Genomic DNA, 27102 nt, shown 5'->3' with positions numbered 1-27102 from the left:
TTAACCAGACAGTGGGTTGTGGGTTCCTCCTCCTGTTAACCAGACAGTGGGTTGTGGGTTCCTCCTCTAGTTAACCAGACAGTGGGTTGTGGGCTCCTCCTCTTGTTAACCAGACAGTGGGTTGTGGGTTACTCCTCTTGTTAACCAGACAGTGGGTTGTGGGTTCCTCCTCCTGTTAACCAGACAGTGGGTTGTGGGTTCCTCCTCTTGTTAACCAGACAGTGGGTTGTGGGTTCCTCCTCCTGTTAACCAGACAGTGGGTTGTGGGTTCCTCCTCTAGTTAACCAGACAGTGGGTTGTGGGTTCCTCCTCTTGTTTAAAAGTCCAATGCAGCCATTTTTATCTCAATATCAAAATATTTCTGGGTAACAATGAAGTACCTTATTGTGATTGTTTTCAATAAAAATGCCCCCCCTCCATTTTCTCAAGCAAGAATTTAGCTAGGACTGTCTCGGAGTGGTCTGAATGGGGAGGGGGAAACAGAAAATGATCTGTTATTGGCAAAAAGGTTTGGAACTCTCTTTCTTATTGGTCTAATAACTCATTTATCACCTGGTGATGTCACAAGGCAGGCCAAAACTCCATCCCACCAAAATGGTGAAATTTCATACAGCTCTTACACTAAAAGTGCATTATCATCATTTTCACAATTTCACAGTATTATTCCAACCTCATAGTGTGGAAATATATATACAATGGGGCAAAAAGTATTTAGTCAGCCACCAATTGTGCAAGTTCTCCCACTTAAAAAGATGAGAGAGGCCTGTAATTTTCATCATAGGTACACTTCAACTATGACAGACAAAATGAGAAAAAAATCCAGAAAATCACATTGTAGGATTTTTAATGAATTTATTTGCAAATTATGGTGGAAAATAAGTATTTGGTCACCTACAAACAAGCAAGATTTCTGGCTCTCACAGACCTGTAACTTCTTCTTTAAGAGGCTCCTCTGTCCTCCACTCGTTACCTGTATTAATGGCACCTGTTTGAACTTGTTATCAGTATAAAAGACACCTGTCCACAACCTCAAACAGTCACACTCCAAACTCCACTATGGGCCAAGACCAAAGAGCTGTCAAAGGACACCAGAAACAAAATTGTAGACCTGCACCAGGCTGGGAAGACTGAATCTGCAATAGGTAAGCAGCTTGGTTTGAAGAAATCAACTGTGGGAGCAATTATTAGGAAATGGAAGACATACAAGACCACTGATAATCTCCCTCGATCTGGGGCTCCATGCAAGATCTCACCGCGTGGGGTCAAAATGATCACAAGAACGGTGAGCAAAAATCCCAGAACCACACGAGGGGACCTAGTGAATGACCTGCAGAGAGCTGGGACCAAAGTAACAAAGCCTACCATCAGTAACACACTACGCCGCCAGGGACTCAAATCCTGCAGTGCCAGACGTGTCCCCCTGCTTAAGCCAGTACATGTCCAGGCCCGTCTGAAGTTTGCTAGAGAGCATTTGGATGATCCAGAAGAAGATTGGGAGAATGTCATATGGTCAGATGAAACCAAAATAGAACTTTTTGGTAAAAACTCAACTCGTCGTGTTTGGAGGACAAAGAATGCTGAGTTGCATCCAAAGAACACCAAACCTACTGTGAAGCATGGGGGTGGAAACATCATGCTTTGGGCCTGTTTTTCTGCAAAGGGACCAGGACGACTGATCCGTGTAAAGGAAAGAATGAATGGGGCCATGTATCGTGAGATTTTGAGTGAAAACCTCTTTCCATCAGCAAGGGCATTGAAGATGAAACGTGGCTGGGTCTTTCAGCATGACAATGATCCCAAACACACCGCCCGGGCAACAAAGGAGTGGCTTCATAAGAAGCATTTCAAGGTCCTGGAGTGGCCTAGCCAGTCTCCAGATCTCAACCCCATAGAAAATCTTTGGAGGGAGTTGAAAGTCTGTGTTGCCCAGCAACAGCCCCAAAACATCACTGCTCTAGAGGAGATCTGCATGGAGGAATGGGCCAAAATACCAGCAACAGTGTGTGAAAACCTTGTGAAGACTTACAGAAAGCGTTTGACCTCTGTCATTGCCAACAAAGGGTATATAACAAAGTATTGAGATAAACTTTTGTTATTGACCAAATACTTATTTTCCACCATAATTTGCAAATAAATTCATTAAAAATCCTACAATGGAATTTTTTTTCTCATTTTGTCTGTCATAGTTGAAGTGTACCTATGATGAAAATTACAGGCCTCTCTCATCTTTTTAAGTGGGAGAACTTGCACAATTGGTGGCTGACTAAATACTTTTTTGCCCCACTGTAAAACTCAGGAAATGATGTTTGTGACTGCACTGGGCCTTTACACTGATGGCCTTACTCTCAATAATGGTCTTACTCTCAGACATGATTATTATTATTTTAATTTTACATTTCCCCTTTAGGCCAGTTGAGAACAAGTTCTCATTTACAACTGCGACCTGGCCAAGATAAAGCAAAGCCGTGCGACACAAACAACAACACAGAGTTACACATGGAGTAAACAAACGTACAGTCAATAACTCAATAGAAAGGTCTATATACAGTGTGTGCAAATGAGGTAAGATAAGGGAGGTAAGGCAATAAATAGGCCATAGTAGCAAAATAATTACAATTTAGCAATTACACACTGGAGTGATAGATGTGCAGAAGATGAATGTTCACGTAGAGATACTGGGGTGCAAATGAGCCCAAAAAAATACAAGGATGGGGATGCGGTCTTTGGATGGTCTATGTACAGATGGGCTATGTACAGGTGCAGTGATCTGTGAGCTGCTCTGACAGCTGGTGCTTAAAGTTAGAGAGGGAGATATGAGTCTCCAGCTTCAGTGATTTTTGCTATTCTTATTAAGCCTACACCTGTTGTTTACTAAGCATGTGACAAATAACATTTGATTTGATGATTTGAGTGACATAGGCTTGGATAAAAGTTTGTTAAATGGATCACTCATGCATGATACTGTTAAGAGGTGTTGTAACAGTTGGTTACTGTCTGTGTATCATAAGGAAGATGAGTGATGGTCAAAGGCATGGGCTTTATCATATTCATCATCATTAAATATATATATTTTATTATGTTCAATTCTTTATTTTAGATGTAGTTTGTTAATATGTAGCTAAATCAATAGCCTATACGTGTGTTTTTTTGTAGGTGACGTCATGGGTGGGGGTAGGAGGTAGAGGAGGATATATTCTTAAATCATCCGCCAACCAACCAGCTCCCTGGCCTAGTGAATTGATGGGAGAGTACCACCGGAGCGCGAGGGGAGGCGCATCGGGCACGCGGCTCACCCAACTCCCACAGCTCGAGCTCACTATATTCAGCGGCTCCGGTGCGCTCGAAACTTTATTCACTCCAGAGTCCAACACAGAGACGGACCTGTCGAGCTCTCTAATCCCCACTGCAAGCTAAGCACTCACTGGATAGAACACACGGACAACTTTTTACAGAGCTATTTCCGCCTCTCTATTTTTGGTTTTCATTTACGGGACTTAAACCTGGGATTGTACCATTTAAAAAAAGACGCACTTTTTGTTGTTGAAATATTTAAATGTCATGGTTTTTCATGTTCATTGTATAAATAATATTTTTGGGGTATAGTACTCGAAATATTTGAGAACAAGGGAAACTGTTACACATGTTTTCCAGCCTCTGAAGAAGACTTAACAAGTTATTCGTTCGTGGGGGGTCGATAACAAGTGCAATGATTGCCAAGGTCTTCTGTTGGGATTGCCTTACTGCTCAACTCGTCTAAGGAGCCAGCCATGTCCTTTTGTCTGCTCTACTTCTGTCACGGAGAGAGGGCTCGGAGTGGCGGACGCGCACGAATGTGAATTACATTGCAGTCAACTACCCTACTTCAAAGCACTTCAGATATCCGCACAGTTCCACAAACAAGTGTTTAGGAGTTGTACCGCGGGCGACTGAACGGGACTACTCACATGTTCCTCTCCCCAAGGGATGGTTCTTGATCATCCGCGGGCAGGAGCGACTTTGCGGCTCCTACAGCAGGAGACGTTTTCTTGTTTTGGGGGAAATCGGAATTAAAGGGAAATGAGACCTGTACTTTGCTACTTCCTGCTCTGTACATCGTACCTGCTGAATGCTGTTGCTGAGGTATGATAGACATAAGGGCTTTTCGCAACCACTTTCTACAGGTTTGAATAAGACTAGCCATGGTGGCAGGCTACAGTCAGGCACAGGGCATGCTCTCTCTCTCGCTGTCACTGTCTTGCTGGCGCGGGGGGTCGTTTTGCGGGGTTGAGCGTGGGGGTGAATGGGTAGAGGGTAGTCTAGGGACTACGGGGTCCTGGTGCTGTCCTTAGCGCCCATTTGTTCTGGAGAAGGGGCTTTGCTTGCCAGCAGTCGACATTGTTGCATGTTGTTTTACAAGTTGTGGGACACAACTATTTATAGACTTAACAATTGAGTAATAAGGTACTTGTCACAAAGTGCATAGCCCTAGGCTATTTTGGATATACGTTATTTTGATTTTGCAAACATATTAGGTCTACTTGTATTTATATTTAAAATGTTCTTTCTCAACCATTTTGTGCTGACTTTGTGCATATTAAGTCATAAAAGCCTATTTGATTTTTTTGTGTGCTATTTAATCTGCTAAAAAACGAACAAACAAGAAGCGAACTTGTAGCCCTAAGGCGACACAAATGTTTTGCAATATCAGCACCACCCCACTTGCTATATGAATGCATTGCATAGAACGCTTTCAGAAACAAGCATTGTAACTGCACCAAGAAACATATTTGACTTATTTTTGGCGGTCGTTTCCAAATCTGTTTATGCGTGAACCAACTGTGACAACGTTATGGTTCAGCCAGCCAAACGCTTTCATGGGAACCGCACTTGGGATATATAAATAGCCTAGGCTCTGTCGCTGTGAGGCCGAACACTCCTTCCAGCTTGAGAGAGAAACCTAGTATCCGCAACAAGTCACAAGTGCAAGTGTAGCGGACGGCCTATGAACAAGACTCAAGAGAGCCGAACATGCATGCTGTAATGGGCACACCTTTGCGTCATTTTTCCTCTCCATTAACCTGCATTAATAAGACAATAATAGATACTGACGCAAATGTATGCGTTCTTTTACAGTCCACGTGTGTCTTTAATCTTCATTGTAATCGTTTTGTCTTGATTGTGTGTGTGTGTAGGAAGTCCCGCAGGAGTTGATAGAGAGACTGTCCCACAGCGAAATCCACAGCATCAGCGACCTCCAGCGGCTATTGGACTCCGAGATAGACGCCCCCGTAGGTAAATTCTGTCTCTTGATACTTTCACGCACACGAACTGTGATTCCATTCCACTGAACTTTGCTCGAACCCCAATCTGTCGCACTGGGCGATACCAGAAAGGTGTTTACTTGTATTTATAAGTCACTTAGAACGGTGTCATAAAATTGACTAGGGGAAAGAACGATGATACCGAATGTATGAAGGTCGCCCAGACGCAGCAGACATTATTTGGGCATACCGATTGGATAGTGTTCAGGAGCAGCAAATGCATGTTTTAGTTATTCTCTTGTTTCACTGAGTGGAAGGTGCCGGAGCCTGTGGTGCTCTCCGTATCAATCTTACCTTGGGATCTCAGCAGCCAGTCAGCATGCTTCTTCAATAACTGTTGCTATGAAATGAATGGACTGACTGGTCAAGCTGCTCTCGGCGCCGAGCGCGTAAAAGGCTATGTGCCCCGCTGCTCGGCCTGGAGACATTTGTCGGGGATTATATGTAGTCATTTGGGTCTTTTTAATTAGCTCATTGAAAACAGACAAACAAACAACAACGACACGGGAGCGTGTTAAGGCAGGGTCTCGTGGAGGAAATGTTCCCGGATTTGTACTCGAGGCCAGGGAAGAGGGAAGGCCAAGTGGTGCATCCTACTTGGGAACTGATAACGAAAACACCAGCGGGAGATAAGTCGCGTCTGACTCTGTAGTGTACACATGTGACATAGAAGGTGGACTTTCACCTCGGTATTTATTTTCCCGGACTCTATTTAGCAGTTGTCACCCACAATATGCTGGCTTTATGGCACTCAGGGTGCTGTGGCTGTAAACGGATAGGCGCATGCGGCGCGTTGAACGGTGGCTGTAAACGGATAGGGACATGCGGCGCGGTGGCTGTAAACGGATAGGCGCATGCGGCGCGTTGAACGGTGGCTGTAAACGGATAGGCGCATGCGGCGCGTTGAACGGTGGCTGTAAACGGATAGGGACATGTGGCGCGTTGAACGGTGGCTGTAAACGGATAGGCGCATGCGGCGCGTTGAACGGTGGCTGTAAACGGATAGGGACATGCGGCGCGTTGAACGGTGGCTGTAAACGGATAGGGACATGTGGCGCGTTGAACGGTGGCTGTAAACGGATAGGCGCATGCGGCGCGTTGAACGGTGGCTGTAAACGGATAGGGACATGTGGCGCGTTGAACGGTGGCTGTAAACGGATAGGCGCATGCGGCGCGTTGAACGGTGGCTGTAAACGGATAGGCGCATGCGGCGCGTTGAATAGTTGAACGGTGGCTGTAAACGGATAGGCGCATGCGGCGCGTTGAACGGTGGCTGTAAACGGATAGGCGCATGGGGTGTTCCTTGGAGGTGGTTGTCTCTTGTCGAGAGCAGCTGTCTGTCTCTGGCTCTTTTGAAGGGGAGATTTGGTTACAAGGGTGCGCTGGCACAAACTGTTTGAGTTCACATGAGCCTCTATTTACACAGGCCACCCGCCATATATCAAATCTGGGCTTTCCCCAAGTCTGTCTTGTGGATGGAAATGGATAATTATATAATTGGCTTTTTAAACACCTGTGTTGGTAATGGAAGGTCTAGCTCATATGCCAACTATGATTACTATTAACCATATGATTCATGTTGGTACTGTTGCTCCAAGAAACATTTGCTCCTATTCACTAATTAAATAGCCAATGGGCTTTTCTTTGGTTTGACTTATATACAGGGTTCATTACATCACTCACACCTATGTTGGGGTACAGATACAGGCCTATGTCATTGGTCATTTTATCATTAGACATAGTTGCATATATGTTATTACTGATGTTGTCTGTCTGTTTTATCCACATTTCCTATTGGCAAATTCAGTTAACTTTATTGAATCACCAATGGTTAAACTTGTCTTGTGTCTCCTATCAGATCAACATAGCAATAACATTTCATTAGATTATCACAACACACAAACACAGCACATGTGGAATATAGCAGGCCTACATTATGAAAGGACTTTTCCTCCACAATTCAGCTCGTCATCATATCGGTTGGACTGAGTGGAGTCTGAAATAGGTCTCAGTAGGGCTGGTTCTAGCAGCTAGCCTTAGCATGAGAGGATGTGTTTATAATTGAATTGAAATGCCTCCCTTCAAACAGTGGAATGTGTTCTGTTACCTGCCTGATTATTACTACCAGCATACACAACATGGCAGTATTCATTTTGTGCTTTTCTGTCACACATGCAATGATGTCGAGGGGAAGAAAATGTCTGCCTGGAGGCCAACAGACTGCCTGATGGGCCAGTAGGCTGCCAGACAGGCCATTGGCCATTAGACGCCAGCCAGAGGTGTATTTTCAGAGCTTTTGTTGTGAATGGCAGGACAGTAAAGCTAGTTACAGGGGAGAGGGACTGTACACGGGACTGGGTCCTGCTTGTCAGAAAGTAGAGGGGGGTGAGAGAGAGAGATGGAGAGAGATAGAGAGATGGAGAGAGAGAGAGAGAGAGAGAGAACTGTCAGTTATCTATGTCTGTTTGTCCCATGGCATATGTTGCAACCATTGCATCCTAAACCCTTAACCCCTAGCCACTTCTTGAACTCTTATACCTTGTTGACAGATAGGAGTTCTCACCCTCTTCAACTTTTGGAGAAGGGAGGGATGTGTCAGTGTCATTTAGAAGGAGACCTTCAGGGCTTATCTGGTCTTGGCGTGTGTTTTATATGGGTCTGTGCAGTGATGAGAGTCTGCAGTGATGAGAGTCTGCAGTGATGAGAGTCTGCAGTCGAGAGTCTGCAGTGTCGAGAGTCTGCAGTGTCGAGAGTCTGCAGTGTCGAGAGTCTGCAGTGTCGAGAGCCTGCAGTGTTGAGAGCCTGCAGTGTTGAGAGCCTGCAGTGTTGAGAGCCTGCAGTGTTGAGAGCCTGCAGTGTTGAGAGCCTGCAGTGTTGAGAGCCTCCTGCAGTGTTGAGAGCCTCCTGCAGTGTTGAGAGCAGCCTCAGGGGCATGTAGGAGGTCCATGGTGGACGGGAGGGTGATTGTGTGTGCGTGTTTGTGTGTGTGTGTGCGTGTTTGTGTGTGTGTGTGTGTGTGTGTGTGAACATGCACGTGTATGCGCTTGTGTGTGTATGTCAGGGAGTCAGTGAAGAGCAGTCAGCAAGGCGATGGTCTCTTCAGACAGGGTGACAGCTGAGATGACCTGCTGAAGTCTCGCCCCCCTGTCCCCCCTGGAGCCAGTCTCCTCTCCCCCTCTCCTCTCATCTTCCCCAGCCTCTTGGTCTGGCCTGTTCTTATCTGTCTATACTGAAGGACTGACAGAAAGGGGAACCTGACTCCTGACATGAGGCCTGAGGTGGAGAGGTGGAGTATCTGTAGCCTGTATTCCTGGCTGCACTTCACTCTACAGGAAAAGGTTGTGCAACAACAACCTGAACCTACAGCTCTGCTCTGCCTGTTTACCTACAGTTGGCAACAGTTCAGGGCCTGTATTCTCAAAGCTTCTCAGAGTTCTGATCTAGGATCAGTCTTTGCCTTTTAATAAGATTATATGGAAATGGGGGACCTGATTCTAGATCAGCATTCCTACTCCGATGACCCAGATTCACGCCTGACGCGTGTGCTCAGTGGGCTGATACACTATCTCACAGGAAGAACCATTTCCATTTCTCCATGACCAGGGTGTGAGGAGTGCCTACTGGAGGCAGAGAAGTCAGGCGCAAGGGGAGAGCAAAGACTGTGTTACAACGGTGCAGTTTCATAATAAAAATCACAGTGAACAAAAACAATAGATACAATGGGACAGAACCCCTTGGTGCGCCAGACATAACGTGCACATACACTTACAATAAACAATTCTGGACAAGGACATGTGGGGAACAGAGGGTTAAATACACCACATGTAATTATGGAATTGGAACCAGGTGTGTGGGAAGACAAGACAAAACAAATGGAAAATGAAAGGTGGATCGGCGATGGCTAGAAGGCCGGCGATGCCGACCGCCGAATGCCGCACGAACAAGGAGAGGGACTGACTTCGGTGGAAGTCGTGACACAGGGCCTGTATTCATAAGATGTCTCAGAGTAGGAAAGGCAACACTGATCTTAGATCAGCACTCCTACTCTGAGATACTTTATGAAAACAGGTCCAGAAGTGTTGTGTCAGCAGGTAGCATGCTGACAGTGAAAGGGGGAGTCAAACATAGAGAGAGAGAGAGAGACACACAGAGAGAGAGAGACACAGAGAGAGACAGAGAGAGAGAGAGAGAGAGAGAGAGAGAGAGAGAGTCAGTCTCCTAGCTAATAGAGTGAGTAATTTAGGAGTCATCAGAGACAGTGTGATTTATGGCTGAGACTGAGAAGGCTGCTGCAGGCAGCAGGCGTGTCATTACCAACAAGCCTTTACCTAAACCTTACCTGGAGTAGACAGGAGAGAGGAGGAGGGGGGTTCCTTACAGAGGTAGCATTATATCTTTCTCTGTCTGTCTTGTTTACTGTCTTTCTCTTCCTCTCTCTCCTTTCTTTTTTCTTTCTCTCTCTTGCTCATTCAGTCTGCTTCTGTGTCTTCATGCTTGCCTCTCTCTCTGTCTATCCATATCCGTTTCTCTCTTCTCCCCCGTCTCCATCTATCCTTCTCCCTCTCTCGCTCTAATCACTATGTCCATCCATCTCCCTCCCTTCCCCCTCCCTCTCTCTTTCTCTCCCAGCCTGCTTTCTTCATGTAGAAAGGAAAACAACAGAAAGGTCTTTTGTGATGCTGAAAAAGCAGTAGTCAGTCCATAAAGGACTCCTTTATATGGTGTCTCCTTTTCTCTCTCCAGCCGCTCTGACATGGCCTGTCTCCTCCCAGTGTCCATTGCCGTGACGCCCTCCCTGCTTCTCTTCCTTCTTCCCTCCCTCCCTCCCTCCCTCCCTCCCTCCCTCCCTCCCTCCCTCCCTCCCTCCCTCCCTCCCTCCCTCCTGCCTGCCTGCCTGCCTGCCTGCCTCCCCTCTCCTTCCCTCCCTCCTTGCCTGCCTCCCCCTATCCTTCCTTTCCTCCCTCCCTCCCTCCCTCCCTCCCTCCCAACCTGCCTGCCCCCCCCCCCTCCTTCACTCCCTCCCTCCCTGCCTGCCTCCCCCTCTCCTTCACTCCCTCCCTCCCTGCCTGCCTCCCCCTCTCCTTCACTCCCTCCCTCCCTGCCTGCCTCCTCCTCTCCTTCCCTCCCTTCCCACCTAGAGAGAGAAAGGGGAAGACTAGATAGAGAGAAATTAAGGGGGGTTGAGAGGTAGAGAGGTAGCGGGTAGAGAGATAAAAAAAGGGAGAGAGAGAGGGATTGAGAGAGACGGGGAAAGGTAGAGAGAGATAAAGAGAGGGAGAGCAAGAGAAAGAGGGATGGAGGAAGAGAGAAGGGTAAACGGAGAAAGGTTAAGGGGCGAGTGAGAGAGAGACAGAAAGAGAAGCAGGCTGGGAGTTCTGTCAGTGACCCAAAGCATTAAAAGGTTGTTAGGTGGAGACATCAGGCAGCTGTCACAACCTGTTTCACTGACAGGAGGGCAGACAGGACAGAGTGTGTGTGTTAGTGTGCGTGTCTGAATGTGTGCTTGCACGTCCTGCGTGTCCATGCGTGCATGTTTGTGTGTCTGACTGAGTGCATATGTGTGTGTGTCCGTGTATGCGTGCATGCATGTTTTAGCGTGTGTGTTTGTGTGCCTTAGTGTATATGAGCCTACTTGACACAGTGATACCTATAGGTTTTGTGTTGGGCTAAAAGGCAGGGAGACTGGGCTCCCAAGCAGAGCAGGTAAACATGAATCACTTCCTCTAGGGAGGGAAATCTTTTCTGGGTCACAGCTGTCTGACTGGGACGGTAGGTACCCTAGCTGTTATAAGCAAAAGATAGCTGGTTCAAATCCCAGAGCCGACTAGGTGAAAAAAGACATTTAACCCTATTTGCTCCTGTGGTTGCTCTGGATAAGAGGGTCTGCTAAATGACTCGAATGTAAATGACTGACTAGCTGGCAGAAGCAAAGGCCCGCTCTCTCTCTCTTCCCACTGCCTGGGCAATGTTTAGGCTTGACAAGGCCTCGAAATGCAGCATACAGATGTAAATAAATAAGCAAACAGAGGTTTATATAGACCTTGTACAGGAGAAGAAAAGCCTTTCAAACGTCTCATCTATAGCACAAAGGAGCTGTAAGTGAAGTCCGTGTGTTTACCTGAAGGCTTTGTCTAATGGTTGACTCTGGGCTTTACGTTGTTATGAGCATAGTGAGTTGAGTTCTGATGTGTGTGTGTTTAGGTTTCCGTTGTGTGTGTGTGTGTTCAGTATATGTGAACAGGTATGGGGTTGTGTCCCTTGAACAGGTGGGCTACCAGAGAGAGGACCCACCTGATCTGTAAACAGTGTCTCAGAAAGCTTCTGGACAGTCCAGCCTCTGTTCCCTGATCCACTGAACAGCCCTTTATCGTTTTACTGCTGTGTGTGTGTGTGTGTGTGCGCACGTCAGTCATGAGTGTGTGTTTGCGGTCTGTACCATGAGTGTGTGTTACTTTGGCACCAGATCCTATAATAAAATGCATACTCTGGGTGGGGACCAAAACAAGCTGGGATTATCAGATGACCATGACTGTAATAAGGTGAGCTAGCTACAGTAAACTGTTAGCGTTCAGTTAGCTAACAGCCCTGCACTGTACTGTGGCACCATGACTGTAATAAGGTGAGCTAGCTACAGTAAACTGTTAGCGTTCAGTTAGCTAACAGCCCTGCACTGTACTGTGGCACCATGACTGTAATAAGGTGAGCTAGCTACAGTAAACTGTTAGCGTTCAGTTAGCTAACAGCCCTGCACTGTACTGTGGCACCATGACTGTAATAAGGTGAGCTAGCTACAGTAAACTGTTAGCGTTCAGTTAGCTAACAGCCCTGCACTGTACTGTGGCACCATGACTAAACATAATTGCACTCAACGTAATTGTACACTTTCTGCCAAAAGTCAACATTTAAGCAAACATTTCCTATAAATAGTGATGTAAAACCACTAATTAGACTACTTGGCTGATGGGGGTTGATGACCACCTGTGAAACGACCACCTTGGTTTACATTACAAGATGGCCACCTGTGTGACTCAACTGTAGCCGCTGCATTCCTTCTGTGAAAGTCTCCCCCTCCTCCCACTGTGTTAGTAATGGGTGAATAAGACTGAGCATGTAATTACACACTAAGAAAAGAGGCTTCCTCAAAGGTTCTTTTGGAAGGGTGATGGTTCTATGTGGAACCATAAGGACTCAATGGACCCATTGAGCCCTTCGATGATTCTTTGCAGTTCAGAAAAGGGTTTCTCTGTTAGTGATAATTAAAATGTAGGGGTGGTGGCTCATTAGAATATTTCGGGGCATGGTTTGCTCACAGCTCATTTTGTACAACCGTGAGTGAGAGTGTTATTCCAGTTGATATCACCTGTGTTGTGATGACGTTACGTTATGTCCAGTGACGGTGCCTTGTGAAAGACTCACATATGGCCTTATGTCAACTGAGAACTGTTGTCTACCTCAGTTCTCACTTTTCCCCTCAGCGAGTCCCAGCAGTTCCAGGCCTAGAACACCTGATCCAACTTGTCAATTACCACAATAATAACACCTATGGGATTCAAACAATATAATATGGCTAACCAAAATAACAACATTTGTGGTTCTTCAAACAGTAGTACATAGAACATTTAAGATTGATGAAGGTTCTTTATAGAACCATTCTCCATAAAGGTTCTATAAAGAACCTTAAAAAGGGCTCTGTATAGCTCCAAAATGGGTTGTAACCATAGCGGAACCCTTTTTTGGTGCTAAATAAAACCTTTGATTAATGGTTCTGTATAGAACCTTAGGAAAGGGTTCTATATAGCACCAACAAGGGATCTGCTATGGTTCTATAAAGAACCTGCATCAATCTTAAATGTTCTTTGTAGTACCGTTTGAAGAACCATACAGGTTTTTAAGTCAAAGAACAAGCCAAAGAACCCTATTTGGCACTATTTAGAAGCATTTCATTTCAGTGTGTATATTAAGGTCTTGCATGGTTTGAAACACACTATCTAGATCATGTTTGCTGTAACCCCTACTCTACTGGAGGAGGCTTGTGGTCGACTGTTTTGCAGCCGAACAACGATGATGATGGTGATTATTGTCGAGGTATGACATCATTAACCGTCTGCCAAGCCAATAAAGGCGGTTCATTTAACTCATTAAGCCGGTGACTAGGAATGTTTGTTGTGTAGAAGCAGGCTCCATAAAACATCAATGGAGGAAATGACGCAGTCTTTAGGTGAGGACCACACTAGCCACTTGTACCACAATGTAATTCACCTCCAATTAAGCTCCAGTGGGCTTGTAAAGTGTCATTAATGTAGGCTTGAGTGGTGAAACTGGGGTGAACTTGCTTGGTTGAGTAAGCTTCCTTTCTCTCTGTGTGTGTGTGTGTGTGTGTGTGTGTGTGTGTGTGTGTGTGTGTGTGTGTGTGTGTGTGCGTGTGTGTGCGTGTGTACGTGTGGATGAGTGAGTCTCTGCGACTGTGTGTGTGTCCGTGTGTTTGTGTGTGTGGGCGTGAGTGTCTGCGACTGTGTATGTGTGTGCGTGCGTGTGTGTCGAGACATTGCATTAACACGGCTGCCTTCTGTTTTGACGAGGTGCGGAAAATGAGGTCATCGAGGAGACCAAGCCGATGCAGAAGCATCATAAGAACTACTCCCAACAGCATGGCTACTCAGACCTGAAGAGCTCACAGATACACAGCCGACGCAAGAGGAGCGTTGGTAGGTCTGCAACGCCACACCATCATCACATTACAACACGATACAGGGTTCACACACACAGGCTACGTTTGAACCAAGGCATGACAATGAATGGATATGATGTTAGGTTGTGTTTCCTGAGGCACTTATAATGAAGACAAGACGTCTATCTACCAAACGTTTACCCTAGGATTCATGGGAGATCATCGCTGGTGAGGAAAGGGAGGGGTCACTGGTCTAGGGGAGCCTATGATTGACTGTGGCGTGTAGATCTAAGACACACATGTCGGGAGGAGAAAAAAGTATCCTTAAGCGAGGAAATTCCAGGCATTCAGTGTTCATGTCTCAACTCGCCGGGCCTTGACTTGTATTACCTGGGAGAGTGCCACGCGGGTAGAGGTATCCTCTGATAGAGGTCTGGAGAGGAGCCTAGTGTGTCGCTTGTAGGGATGTGTGACGGACGGGGTTCGAACCCGGGTCTTCCATATGACTGCATTAGCCCACTAAGCCACTCTTCAGGTACTCCTCACACAAGAAGTCTCCGGGCCTTAGTTACAGCCTGTAACTATGGGTTCTTCCTGGTTAGATGATGTACCATACCAAGAGGATGAGTAGTACTGCAGATGTTGTTGGCATCCAAACAAGCAGTCACTCACTGTACTGTGTGCACGCGCACCAGCCTCGTTGTATAATGGTGGCATATTGTACTCGGTACTCTATTCTTTCTGGAGCACACCACAGGCTTCTCAGGGCATCACGTCTCAAATGAAGGGCTGGTCATGCCTTGCCTGCTGTTTGAATATACGTGCCAGTCACAGGAGGTTGGTGGCACCTTACTTGGGGAGGACGGGATCGTGGTAATGGCTGGAATGTTATCAAACACATGGTTTCCATGGTGTCAGTCCATTTGCTCCGTTCCAGCCATTATTATGAGCCGTCCTCCCCTCAGCAGCCTCCACTGGTGCCAGCACCCTTAGAAACAGTCGTATTATTCATGTCCTTTATCATAATCCCTACATGCAGACAGGCTGTTTGGCCTAATCTAGCTGCATTAGAGCAGAACAAAGGAGCAGTCTTTCTCTAGAGTCTCCACTCACTCAGTTACTACCCAAACTCCTCAGGTCATAGGTCACGTCTCTTTATGTGGATTTGTCATCTTTTCCTTTGTGAATCTTCCTGGATCAGCCTTTAGTGCTGGTTAAGGTTTGAATGTGGTTAGGAGCTGATCCTGAATCAGTGATCAGTGATGTAGACGACATACTTAAGGGTGCTCAGAGATCTGAGTGTGTGTAGGGGTAAAAGAAAAGAATAGCATACGTTCTGAAAGTAGTGTATCGTCCGATGGTCAGAAAACCAATGTACTGCTTCCAGCTTCTAGCCAGTTCAATGATACAGCATCTAACAACCATTATAAACTGGGTAGAACGAGCGCTGAATGCTGATTGTCCGAAAGCCGTGGTATATTTGGTATTTTAGGTATTTTATTAGGATCCCCATTAGCTGCTACAAAATCAGCAGCTACTCTTCCTGGGGTCCTCACAAAACATGAGACAGTATACCAGGGGTATGACAAAACATGAGACAGTATACCAGGGGTATGACAAAACATGAGACAGTATACCAGGGGTATGACAAAACATGAGACAGTATACCAGGGGTATGACAAAACATGAGACAGTATACCAGGGGTATGACAAAACATGAGACAGTATACCAGGGGTATGACAAAACATGAGACAGTATACCAGGGGTATGACAAAACATGAGACAGTATACCAGGGGTATGACAAAACATGAGACAGTATACCAGGGGTATGACAAAACATGAGACAGTATACCAGGGGTATGACAAAACATGAGACAGTATACCAGGGGTGACAAAACATGAGACAGTATACCAGGGGTATGACAAAACATGAGACAGTATACCAGGGGTATGACAAAACATGAGACAGTATACCAGGGGTATGACAAAACATGAGACAGTATACCAGGGGTATGACAAAACATGAGACAGTATACCAGGGGTATGACAAAACATGAGACAGTATACCAGGGGTATGACAAAACATGAGACAGTATACCAGGGGTATGACAAAACATTTATTTTTACTGTTCTAAATATGTTTGTAACCAGTTTATAACAGCAATATGGCACCTCGGGGGGGTTGTGGTATATCTCCAATATAGAACAGTCCTTAGCCGTGGTATATTGGCCATATACCGCATCCCCTCGTTGTAACGGTTTTCTAGGTGTGGTGAAGGAGAGTCGGACCAAAATGCAGCGTGTAGATTGCGATCCATGTTTAATCAAAAAACGTAAACACGAATCAATACAAAAAAACACTACAAAACAATAAACGTAACGAAAACCGAAACAGCCTATACTTGTGTCAACTAACACAGCAACAGGAACAAAGACACTAAGGACAATCACCCACAAACCAACCAAAGAATATGGCTGCCTAAATATGGTTCCCAATCAGAGACAACGATAAACACCTGCCTCTGATTGAGAACCACTCCAGACAGCCATAGACTTTGCTAGATCACCCCACTAGCTACAATCCCAATACATACCAAAACCCCAAGACAAAACACACCACATACAAAAACCCATGCCACACCCTGGCCTGACCCAATACATGAAGATAAACACAAAATACTTCGACCAGGGCGTGACACTCGTGCCTTATTGCTTAGCTGTACTACATAGTTTCATTAAAAAGCATCTGAGTGTATATCTAAGTACCTCTCTTTCTCTCCCCCCACCTCTGTCTCTCTTCCCCCCCTCTCTCTCCAGAGGAGGCGGTGCCTGCGGTGTGTAAGACGCGGACGGTGATCTATGAGATCCCGCGCAGCCAGGTGGACCCCACGGCTGCCAACTTCCTGATATGGCCGCCGTGCGTGGAGGTCAAGAGGTGCACTGGATGCTGCAACACCAGCAACATGCGCTGCCACCCCTCACGCAGGCACCACCGCACCGTTAAGGTGAGAGAGGAATGCAGTTTTCACACACGCACACACACAATGACCCTAAGCACACACACACACACACACACACACACACACACACACACACACACACACACACACACACACACACACACACACACACACACACACTTTCCTCCCATTCACTTGGGTAAGTGTACAGTAAATCATGCAGGTTGATTAAGTACAAAAGAAGTGCTTAGGACATGTTCCCTCCCTCCCTCCCTCTGTCTATGTCTCCATCCCCCTTCACCAGGCATTTGGCCTTCTCCCAAAATGTATTGTATACTCCCACACTCCGTTTTAGCCCCCTCGACGCCACCTCCCCCTCCCTCCCTCCCCCTCCCTCCCTCCCTCCCTCCCTCCATCTCTTGGTTGGTGAGGGTCCAGGGTGTCTGTGCCAGGCAGGGAGAGACGGGACTTGGGTGGGAGGGAGGGAGTAAGGGTAGAGGGCTACAGCTAGGCCAACAGCTAGAGGGTAGATCAAGGAGCACCAGCAGAGAGAGAAAGAGAGAGAAGTGAATGAGACAGAGGAGAGAGAAAGAGAGGGGAGAGAGAGGGGGAGGGAAAGAGAGACGGGAGAGAGAGGGAAGGAAAGAGAGAGAGATGCGATAGATGAGAGAGAGGGAGGGAAAGAGAGAGAGAGAGAGAGAGAGAGAGAGAGAGAGAGAGAGAGGGGGAGAAAGAGAGAGAGATGAAGGCAGAGAGAGGGGGAAGGAAAGAGAGAGAGAGAGAGAGAGAGGGAGGGAAGGAAGGCGAGAGAGAGGGAGGGAAAGAGAGAGAGGGGAGAAAGAGAGAGAGGGAGGAAGAAAGAGAGAGAGAGAGGCCAGAGAGATAAATATGGCGACAGAGATAGAAGCAGACAGAGAGAGACAGAAATACAGCAGTGTATGGTATGGTAAACAGGTTGTAAAGCCCAGTTGCCATCTGTGTGTCTTGACTGTCCTGCGTGTCCCATTCCGGCAAGCCCCTGTCACAACTCTCTGCCTGTGTTCCTGTAAGCAGGCAGAGAGAGAGAGGAGTGTTGGGGGGGTGTTCTAGCAGTATTTTACGGTAACTAACACCCCTTGTTAGTGTGAAAACCCCCTGCCTCTGTTTCTCCTCAGAGGAGACACCGCTGACTTCAGTTGTGTTCCTGGTCTATTTACACTTCAGCTTGTTACTGCTTCTGGTCCCTGTGTGTTTATCTATCCTGGAAGCAAGCAAAGTACTGTGCGGTGTAGGATGGCTGGGAACGAATAGGGGGAGCATAGGAGCACATCCTGTTCTTAAATATCTCTTGAATGTGTGTGTGTATGAGACAGTATCGCTGTACTCTATCCATCGTGCTGATCTTGCCTGGTCACATGCTGGAGAGACATGGTTATCAGCTGTCATGCAAACCTCCACTGCTGCACCATGCCAGGGCCTCAGCTTCGGAGATAGCGCCGCGATATCCGCTAGCCAGAATAATAACTAAAATACCATCACCAGTTTCCTGGCTCAGCAGTACTGGTCAGTCAGCTTTCAAAGGGATAGGCGTCCATTTTGTGTCAGGACATTGGCTATCTGGGGTGCAGTTGCAGAAGTGGTCTAGCGTTCTCCATAGAGGACTGAGTGACTGGGAGGAACAAGTGGTCCACTGTGGCTCTCAGTGGGTATGGCAGTGCTTAGTCATGATGTCTGAGTGGGCTCCACTGTAGTCTCGCCCTCACCTGGCCTGTCTGCTTGCTTGTCTGTCTGTCTCCTTGACAGCCCACTGTCCTTCTGTCTGTCTGTCCACTCCTTAAAAGAAGCCCAGGGGGAAAACACTACAATGTTAAGCTATGCTTTCAGTGAGAGGGTTATGAGGACTGGTGTGGAGAAAGAGTGGAAGATGGACAGAGGGTTGGGTCTGGGACAGTGTCTCAGAATGCCCTCTCTTGTGGTCGCCTTCCGTGTCCCCCTCCTGACCCCCTTGGATCAACGAGCTTTCTTCACACAACACAGGGACAGGGAGCAGGGGGGAACCCTGGAGCCAGCCGTGGGCGGTGGTTTTGTGGGGAGGTTTTTCCGTGTTGGACCAGGGAGGGAGCTGAGAGAGAGAGGCTCTATCCCGGTAAAGGTCAACCGACGGGGGTGACTCCATTCAGGATATTTGGTGTGAAGAACATTGTCTCCTCCTGCCAAATGTTTTCTTTCCCGTCTTTAGGAATAGAGCTGAATGGGGTCCTCTCTCTCTCTAACTCTAGGTCTCGCCAGCCCAAGATGTTTTCCTTGTGCTAGATGTGAGGGATGGAGGGTCGGAGGGATGGGAAAAGAACGCATTGTGTGTTTCTTTCCACCTTGTGCCGTGATGTATTTCAGTATTGGAGCTAAATGCACTTTATTTATTTTTCCCTTTTTCTTTTTCTTTCTCCTTCCGTTTCTCTCAGTAAAGAGTCTGTGTCGCCCTGCTGCTGTACGTTTCTCTCAGTAAAGAGTCTGTGTCGCCCTGCTGCTGTATGTTTCTCTCAGTAAAGAGTCTGTGTCGCCCTGCTGCTGTATGTTTCTCTCAGTAAAGAGTCTGTGTCGCCCTGCTGCTGTATGTTTCTCTCAGTAAAGAGTCTGTGTCGGTCTGCTGCTGTATGTTTCTCTCAGTAAAGAGTCTGTGTCACCCTGCTGCTGTATGTTTCTCTCAGTAAAGAGTCTGTGTCGCCCTGCTGCTGTATGTTTCTCTCAGTAAAGAGTCTGTGTCGGCCTGCTGCTGTATGTTTCTCTCAGTAAAGAGTCTGTGTCGCCCTGCTGCTGTATGTTTCTCTCAGTAAAGAGTCTGTGTCGGCCTGCTGCTGTATGTTTCTCTCAGTAAAGAGTCTGTGTCGGCCTGCTGCTGTATGTTTCTCTCAGTAAAGAGTCTGTGTCGGCCTGCTGCTGTATGTTTCTCTCAGTAAAGAGTCTGTGTCGGCCTGCTGCTGTATGTTTCTCTCAGTAAAGAGTCTGTGTCACCCTGCTGCTGTATGTTTCTCTCAGTAAAGAGTCTGTGTCGCCCTGCTGCTGTATGTTTCTCTCAGTAAAGAGTCTGTGTCGCCCTGCTGCTGTATGTTTCTCTCAGTAAAGAGTCTGTGTCGGCCTGCTGCTGTATGTTTCTCTCAGTAAAGAGTCTGTGTCACCCTGCTGCTGTATGTTTCTCTCAGTAAAGAGTCTGTGTCACCCTGCTGCTGTATGTTTCATGTTTCTCTCAGTAAAGAGTCTGTGTCACCCTGCTGCTGTATGTTTCTCTCAGTAAAGAGTCTGTGTCGCCCTGCTGCTGTATGTTTCTCTCAGGAAAGAGTCTGTGTCGCCCTGCTGCTGTATGTTTCTCTCAGTAAAGAGTCTGTGTCACCCTGCTGCTGTATGTTTCTCTCAGTAAAGAGTCTGTCGGCCTGCTGCTGTATGTTTCTCTCAGTAAAGAGTCTGTGTCACCCTGCTGCTGTATGTTTCTCTCAGTAAAGAGTCTGTGTCGCCCTGCTGCTGTATGTTTCTCTCAGTAAAGAGTCTGTGTCACCCTGCTGCTGTATGTTTCTCTCAGTAAAGAGTCTGTGTCGCCCTGCTGCTGTATGTTTCTCTCAGTAAAGAGTCTGTGTCGCCCTGCTGCTGTATGTTTCTCTCAGTAAAGAGTCTGTGTCGGCCTGCTGCTGTATGTTTCTCTCAGTAAAGAGTCTGTGTCACCCTGCTGCTGTATGTTTCTCTCAGTAAAGAGTCTGTGTCACCCTGCTGCTGTATGTTTCATGTTTCTCTCAGTAAAGAGTCTGTGTCACCCTGCTGCTGTATGTTTCTCTCAGTAAAGAGTCTGTGTCGCCCTGCTGCTGTATGTTTCTCTCAGTAAAGAGTCTGTGTCGCCCTGCTGCTGTATGTTTCTCTCAGTAAAGAGTCTGTGTCTGCTGCTGTATGTTTCTCTCAGTAAAGAGTCTGTGTCGCCCTGCTGCTGTATGTTTCTCTCAGTAAAGAGTCTGTGTCGGCCTGCTGCTGTATGTTTCTCTCAGTAAAGAGTCTGTGTCACCCTGCTGCTGTATGTTTCATGTTTCTCTCAGTAAAGAGTCTCTCAGTAAAGAGTCTGTGTCACCCTGCTGCTGTATGTTTCTCTCAGTAAAGAGTCTGTGTCGCCCTGCTGCTGTATGTTTCTCTCAGGAAAGAGTCTGTGTCGCCCTGCTGCTGTATGTTTCTCTCAGTAAAGAGTCTGTGTCGCCCTGCTGCTGTATGTTTCTCTCAGTAAAGAGTCTGTGTCACCCTGCTGCTGTATGTTTCTCTCAGTAAAGAGTCTGTCGGCCTGCTGCTGTATGTTTCTCTCAGTAAAGAGTCTGTGTCGCCCTGCTGCTGTATGTTTCTCTCAGTAAAGAGTCTGTGTCACCCTGCTGCTGTATGTTTCTCTCAGTAAAGAGTCTGTGTCGCCCTGCTGCTGTATGTTTCTCTCAGTAAAGAGTCTGTGTCACCCTGCTGCTGTATGTTTCTCTCAGTAAAGAGTCTGTGTCGGCCTGCTGCTGTATGTTTCTCTCAGTAAAGAGTCTGTGTCGGCCTGCTGCTGTATGTTTCTCTCAGTAAAGAGTCTGTGTCGGCCTGCTGCTGTATGTTTCTCTCAGTAAAGAGTCTGTGTCGGCCTGCTGCTGTATGTTTCTCTCAGTAAAGAGTCTGTGTCACCCTGCTGCTGTATGTTTCTCTCAGTAAAGAGTCTGTGTCGCCCTGCTGCTGTATGTTTCTCTCAGTAAAGAGTCTGTGTCGCCCTGCTGCTGTATGTTTCTCTCAGTAAAGAGTCTGTGTCACCCTGCTGCTGTATGTTTCTCTCAGTAAAGAGTCTGTGTCACCCTGCTGCTGTATGTTTCTCTCAGTAAAGAGTCTGTGTCGCCCTGCTGCTGTATGTTTCTCTCAGTAAAGAGTCTGTGTCACCCTGCTGCTGTATGTTTCTCTCAGTAAAGAGTCTGTGTCGCCCTGCTGCTGTATGTTTCTCTCAGTAAAGAGTCTGTGTCACCCTGCTGCTGTATGTTTCTCTCAGTAAAGAGTCTGTGTCTCTCAGTAAAGAGTCTGTGTCACCCTGCTGCTGTATGTTTCTCTCAGTAAAGAGTCTGTGTCACCCTGCTGCTGTACGTTTCTCTCAGTAAAGAGTCTGTGTCGGCCTGCTGCTGTACGTTTCTCTCAGTAAAGAGTCTGTGTCGCCCTGCTGCTGTATGTTTCTCTCAGTAAAGAGTCTGTGTCGCCCTGCTGCTGTATGTTTCTCTCAGTAAAGAGTCTGTGTCGCCCTGCTGCTGTATGTTTCTCTCAGTAAAGAGTCTGTGTCACCCTGCTGCTGTATGTTTCTCTCAGTAAAGAGTCTGTGTCGCCCTGCTGCTGTATGTTTCTCTCAGTAAAGAGTCTGTGTCGCCCTGCTGCTGTATGTTTCTCTCAGTAAAGAGTCTGTGTCGCCCTGCTGCTGTATGTTTCTCTCAGTAAAGAGTCTGTGTCGCCCTACTGCTGTATGTTTCTCTCAGTAAAGAGTCTGTGTCACCCTGCTGCTGTATGTTTCTCTCAGTAAAGGGTCTGTGTCACCCTGCTGCTGTATGTTTCTCTCAGTAAAGAGTCTGTGTCGCCCTGCTGCTGTATGTTTCTCTCAGTAAAGAGTCTGTGTCACCCTGCTGCTGTATGTTTCTCTCAGTAAAGAGTCTGTGTCGCCCTGCTGCTGTATGTTTCTCTCAGTAAAGAGTCTGTGTCACCCTGCTGCTGTATGTTTCTCTCAGTAAAGAGTCTGTGTCACCCTGCTGCTGTACGTTTCTCTCAGTAAAGAGTCTGTGTCGGCCTGCTGCTGTATGTTTCTCTCAGTAAAGAGTCTGTGTCGCCCTGCTGCTGTATGTTTCTCTCAGTAAAGAGTCTGTGTCACCCTGCTGCTGTATGTTTCTCTCAGTAAAGAGTCTGTGTCGGCCTGCTGCTGTATGTTTCTCTCAGTAAAGAGTCTGTGTCGCCCTGCTGCTGTATGTTTCTCTCAGTAAAGAGTCTGTGTTGCCCTGCTGCTGTATGTTTCTCTCAGTAAAGAGTCTGTGTCGCCCTACTGCTGTACAAGCCTGGTTTATTCACTGGCCAAGTCATCAACAAGTCTAACTTTAAATAGGCTTGGCCTGGGGGGATCGTGGCAGATCTAGTCTCTCTCTCTCTTTCTTTCCAGTGGTTTGGTCCATTACTGATAAGCCAGACAGTGTGTGTGTGTGACAATGAGAGGGGGAGTCGGCCTAATAGCCCTCCATGGTACTGTGTGCTATATTAGGATCTGGCTCTGGCAGTGATTGTAGAACTGCTGTAGATGCAATTCAATGGTCAGACATGTCAACAAAGGATTAAAGGAATTAGAGAGAGAGAGAAAGTGGGGGAGTGGGGAATGAGAGAAGAAGAGAAACAGAGAGGGGATCATGAATGAGAAAAAGAGAGAGAGAAGAGATGATGAGGAATAATAGAGAAAGATAGAATGAGATAAATAAAAATACAGAGACTGTTTAAGTAGTCAGCTCCATCATCGTAGCATTACCATAACTCTCCCCTTATTTATCCTTCTCCCTCACTCCCCTCTCCATCCCTCACTCCCCTCTCCCTCCCTCACTCTCCTCTCCCTCCCTCACTCCCCTCTCCGTCCCTCACTCCCCTCTCCCTCCCTCACTCCCCTCTCCGTCCCTCTCTCTCTCTCCCTCCCTCACTCCCCTCTCCGTCCCTCTCTCTCTCTCCCTCACTCCCCTCTCAGTAAAGTCCCTCTCTCTCTCTCTCTCTCACTCCCCTCTCCCCTCTCTCTCCTCTCCCTCCTCCCTCTCTCTCCCTCTCTCTCTCCCTCACTGACTCCCTCTCCGTCCCTCTCTCTCTCTCTCTCCCTCACTCCCCTCTCCGTCCCTCTCTCTCTCTCTCTCCCTCACTCCCCTCTCCGTCCCTCTCTCTCTCTCTCTCCCTCACTCCCCTCTCCGTCCCTCTCTCTCTCCCTCACTCCCCTCTCCGTCCCTCTCTCTCTCTCCCTCCCTCACTCCCTACTCTGTCTCTCCCTCTTTCTCTCACTCCCTCACTCCCCTCTCCATCCCTCCCTCTTTCTCTCGCTCCCTCACTCCCCTCTCCGTCCCTCTCTCTCTCTCCCTCCCTCACTCCCTACTCTGTCCCTCCCTCTTTCTCTCTCTCCCTCACTCCCCTCTCCATCCCTCCCTCTTTCTCTCGCTCCCTCACTCCCCTCTCCATCCCTCCCTCTCTCTCTCTCTCCCTCACTCCCTCTCCCTCCCTCTCTCTCTCCCTCCCCCTCTCTGTCCGTCCCTCTCTCTCTCTCCCTCCTCCCCCTCTCCATCCCTCCCTCTCTCTCTCCCTCCCTCACTCCCCTCTCCATCCCTCTCTCCCTCACTCCCCTCTCCGTCCCTCCCTCTCTCTCTCTCTCTCTCTCTCTCTCTCTCTCTCTCTCTCTCCCTCACTCCCCTCTCCGTCCCTCCCTCTCTCTCTCTCTCCCTCACTCCCCTCTCCGTCCATCCCTCTCTCTCTCTCCCTCACTCCCCCCCTCTCTCTCTCTCCCTCACTCCCCTCTCCGTCTCTCCCTCTCTCTCTCTCCCTCACTCCCCTCTCCGTCTCTCCCTCTCTCTCTCCCTCACTCCCCTCTCTCTCTCTCCCTCACTCCCCTCTCCGTCTCTCCCTCTCTCTCTCTCCCTCACTCCCCTCTGTGTGAGTGTGTGTATTCAAGGCCCCAGCTGTGGTGATGAGCTGTGGTGCACTGCATTGCATTACAGGGTTCTGATAGGTTCGTCAGTGCTGCTTGCCCGGGCCTGCTGGTTAGATACAGTCATCTGTAAAACAACAGGGGGTTCTGGGAAGCAGGCCCTGATCTGAGGACAAGAGGGTCTAGTGAGGACTGTGTGCGTGCGTGTGTGTGTGTGTGTTTGTGTGTTCTCCCACAGGCTAAAGCAAACAGTCAGTCAGACTGACAGAGCATAGAGCTGTCACTTCCCTCTTTTAGTTGTAGTTTGACCACTAACTAGTCTTGGATATCCCAGACATTGGAGCAACGTCAGCTAGACAACGACACTAGGACTGGGGAGGATGTAGGCTTCTCTCTGACAATTCAAAAGGGGGGTCGTTCTGGGGAGGGTCCTCTTCAGACAGAGAACCCTTCCAACAAAAGAGACCACAGAGAACACTAGTCTAGTAGGACATTGGGGAGTAATGGACCAGCAATCAGAAAGACTAGGAGTAGGAGAGGGTTACCTCATCTGCCTGGCTGGCTCAGTCTCTGTGGGAGTGTGTGTAACAAGTATTCCCGTTTACAGTGTGTGTGTGAGTGTGTGTGTGTGTGCGTGTGTGCGTGCGTGCGAGCGTGCGCCTGTGTGCACATGCTTGCGCCTGTCTGCCTGTGTGTGTGTGTGTGTGCGCGTGCGCGCGTGCGTGCGTGCGTGCGAGCGTGCACATGCTTGCGCCTGTCTGCCTGTGTGTGTGTGTGTGTGTGTGTGTGTGTGTGTGTGTGTGTGTGTGTGTGTGTGTGTGTGTGTGTGTGTGTGTGTGTGTGTGTGTGTGTGTGTGTGTGCGCGTGCGTGCGTGCGTGCGTGCGTGCGAGCGTGCACATGCTTGCGCCTGTCTGCCTGTGTGTGTGTGTGTGTGTGTGTTACTCCTCTGTGCCGTGTGTTCTCCCCTAACGCGCTGCCTGGGACAAGACCATTAGTGTTGAGGCAGCAGCAGTAGAGAGATGAGAGTGCTACTGAGGGGAGCTGGGGGGAAGAGAGGCCACAGAGTAATGAAGTGTTGATGCCTGTTGGATCAAAGCTGGAGGCCACAGAGGGTCAGGAGGATATAGGTGCAGGATCCACACGTCTCTACTGACCCTGACTTTAAGGAGCCTCCTCTGACCTTTTGACCTCCACACACACACACACACACACACACACACACACACACACACACACACACACACACACTTCCTTTCACTCATTCATCAGGCAGGCAGTCAGGACGGAGGCAGTAGCTACTAGCCGGGGCCTGTCCTCGTGTGGGACCTGGTTACGGGGTGTTTCATAAATAAAGGGACGAGTTGACGGCCATACAGTCAGTGTGATTAATGTGTGTGTGAGGCGTCCTGTGGATTACGTGAGAGAGGGATGAGGGGGATGGAGGGGGGAGAGGGGAAGTGAAGGGGGTCCCTGTTTGAAGTTGGTGCAGCTGTGAAGTATTTTCATTTTGATTTGGTCCCAGATTTTCTGCTAAATGGTGAGGGTGTGTGTGTGTGTGTGTGTGTGTGTGTGTGTGTGTGTGTGTGTGTGTGTGTGTGTGTGTGTGTGTGTGTGTGTGTGTGTGTGTGTGTGTGTGTGTGTGTGTGTGTGTGTGTGTGTGTGTGTGTGTGTGCGTGTGTCTGGGGGTCACCCACTGTGTGCCAGAGTCCATGAAGCTGGACAGATTCTAGAACTTGGGCCAGATCTGGACCGTCTGGAAATCATCTGCTGAAATAATAACATTTTTTTACATTTCTTTTTATTCTTTCTTCATTTCCATCCCTCCTTTTAACGTCCACTCCTCGTCTCCTGTCCTCCCTTTTGAACTTCTGCTTTGACTTCATCCTCTCTCTTGCTCTCGCCCTCGGCGTTTAAAGCTGTTTCTCTCTATCAAACCTGAGTTCAAATTTTATACATTTGAAATCTTTCAAATACATTGAGTGTTTGCTTTAGCCTGCTTGAGTGCCAGGTTTGCACTTTTGGGACATTTTTATTGGTTCCATTACAAGTTCAATAAAGTACAGCTAAAGTATATAAAATGATTTCCAATAGTATTTGAACCCAGTTGTGGTCTGTTTGATGTTAGTTACCTACATGTTGCATGTGTTCTGTGACTCTTCCTGCTTTAAAGGGTGTCAAGGCCCATTCTGTTTGCTGTGCTTATCAGTCTCCCAGAGCCCAGCCCTGCTGGGGAACACAACACTAGACTACACCCCTACACTACACCCCTACACTACACCCCTACACCACTACACTACTACACTACACCACTACACCACTACACTACACTACTACACTACACCACTAGACTACACCCCTACACTACACCCCTACACTACACCACTACACCACTACACTACACTACAACACTACAACACTACACTACACCACTACACTACTACACTACACTACACCACTACACACTACTACACTACACCACACTACACTACACCACTACACTACACCACTACACTA

The 27102-nt window shown here is 47.8% G+C and overlaps 1 protein-coding gene across 4 annotated transcripts in view; it reads left to right on the top strand.

Moving 5' to 3' along the window:
- Window positions 1-3281: 3281 nt before the first annotated feature.
- Window positions 3282-27102, top strand: part of LOC115125617 (platelet-derived growth factor subunit A-like) — a 39220-nt gene continuing 15399 nt past the window's right edge. For 2 of the 4 annotated variants that reach the window (XR_010461240.1, XM_065010577.1), the window contains exons 1-4: window positions 3299-4119; window positions 5172-5271; window positions 13880-14005; window positions 16788-16975. Coding sequence is in view for 3 of the 4 variants with exons in the window: in XM_065010577.1 (XP_064866649.1) it covers window positions 4057-4119; window positions 5172-5271; window positions 13880-14005; window positions 16788-16975 (477 nt within the window). In the remaining variant the exon portion in view is untranslated. Of the gene's footprint in view, window positions 4120-5171; window positions 5272-13879; window positions 14006-16787; window positions 16976-27102 lie in introns of all 4 variants that reach the window. The other 2 variants (XM_065010578.1, XM_065010579.1) reach the window with 2 other exon arrangements.

This window comes from Oncorhynchus nerka, linkage group LG26 (genome assembly GCF_034236695.1).
Source record: "Oncorhynchus nerka isolate Pitt River linkage group LG26, Oner_Uvic_2.0, whole genome shotgun sequence".
Classification (NCBI taxonomy): domain Eukaryota; kingdom Metazoa; phylum Chordata; class Actinopteri; order Salmoniformes; family Salmonidae; genus Oncorhynchus; species Oncorhynchus nerka.
The sequence above is the reverse complement of the archived record's forward strand: the minus strand, read 5'-3'. Positions and strand labels throughout refer to the sequence as shown.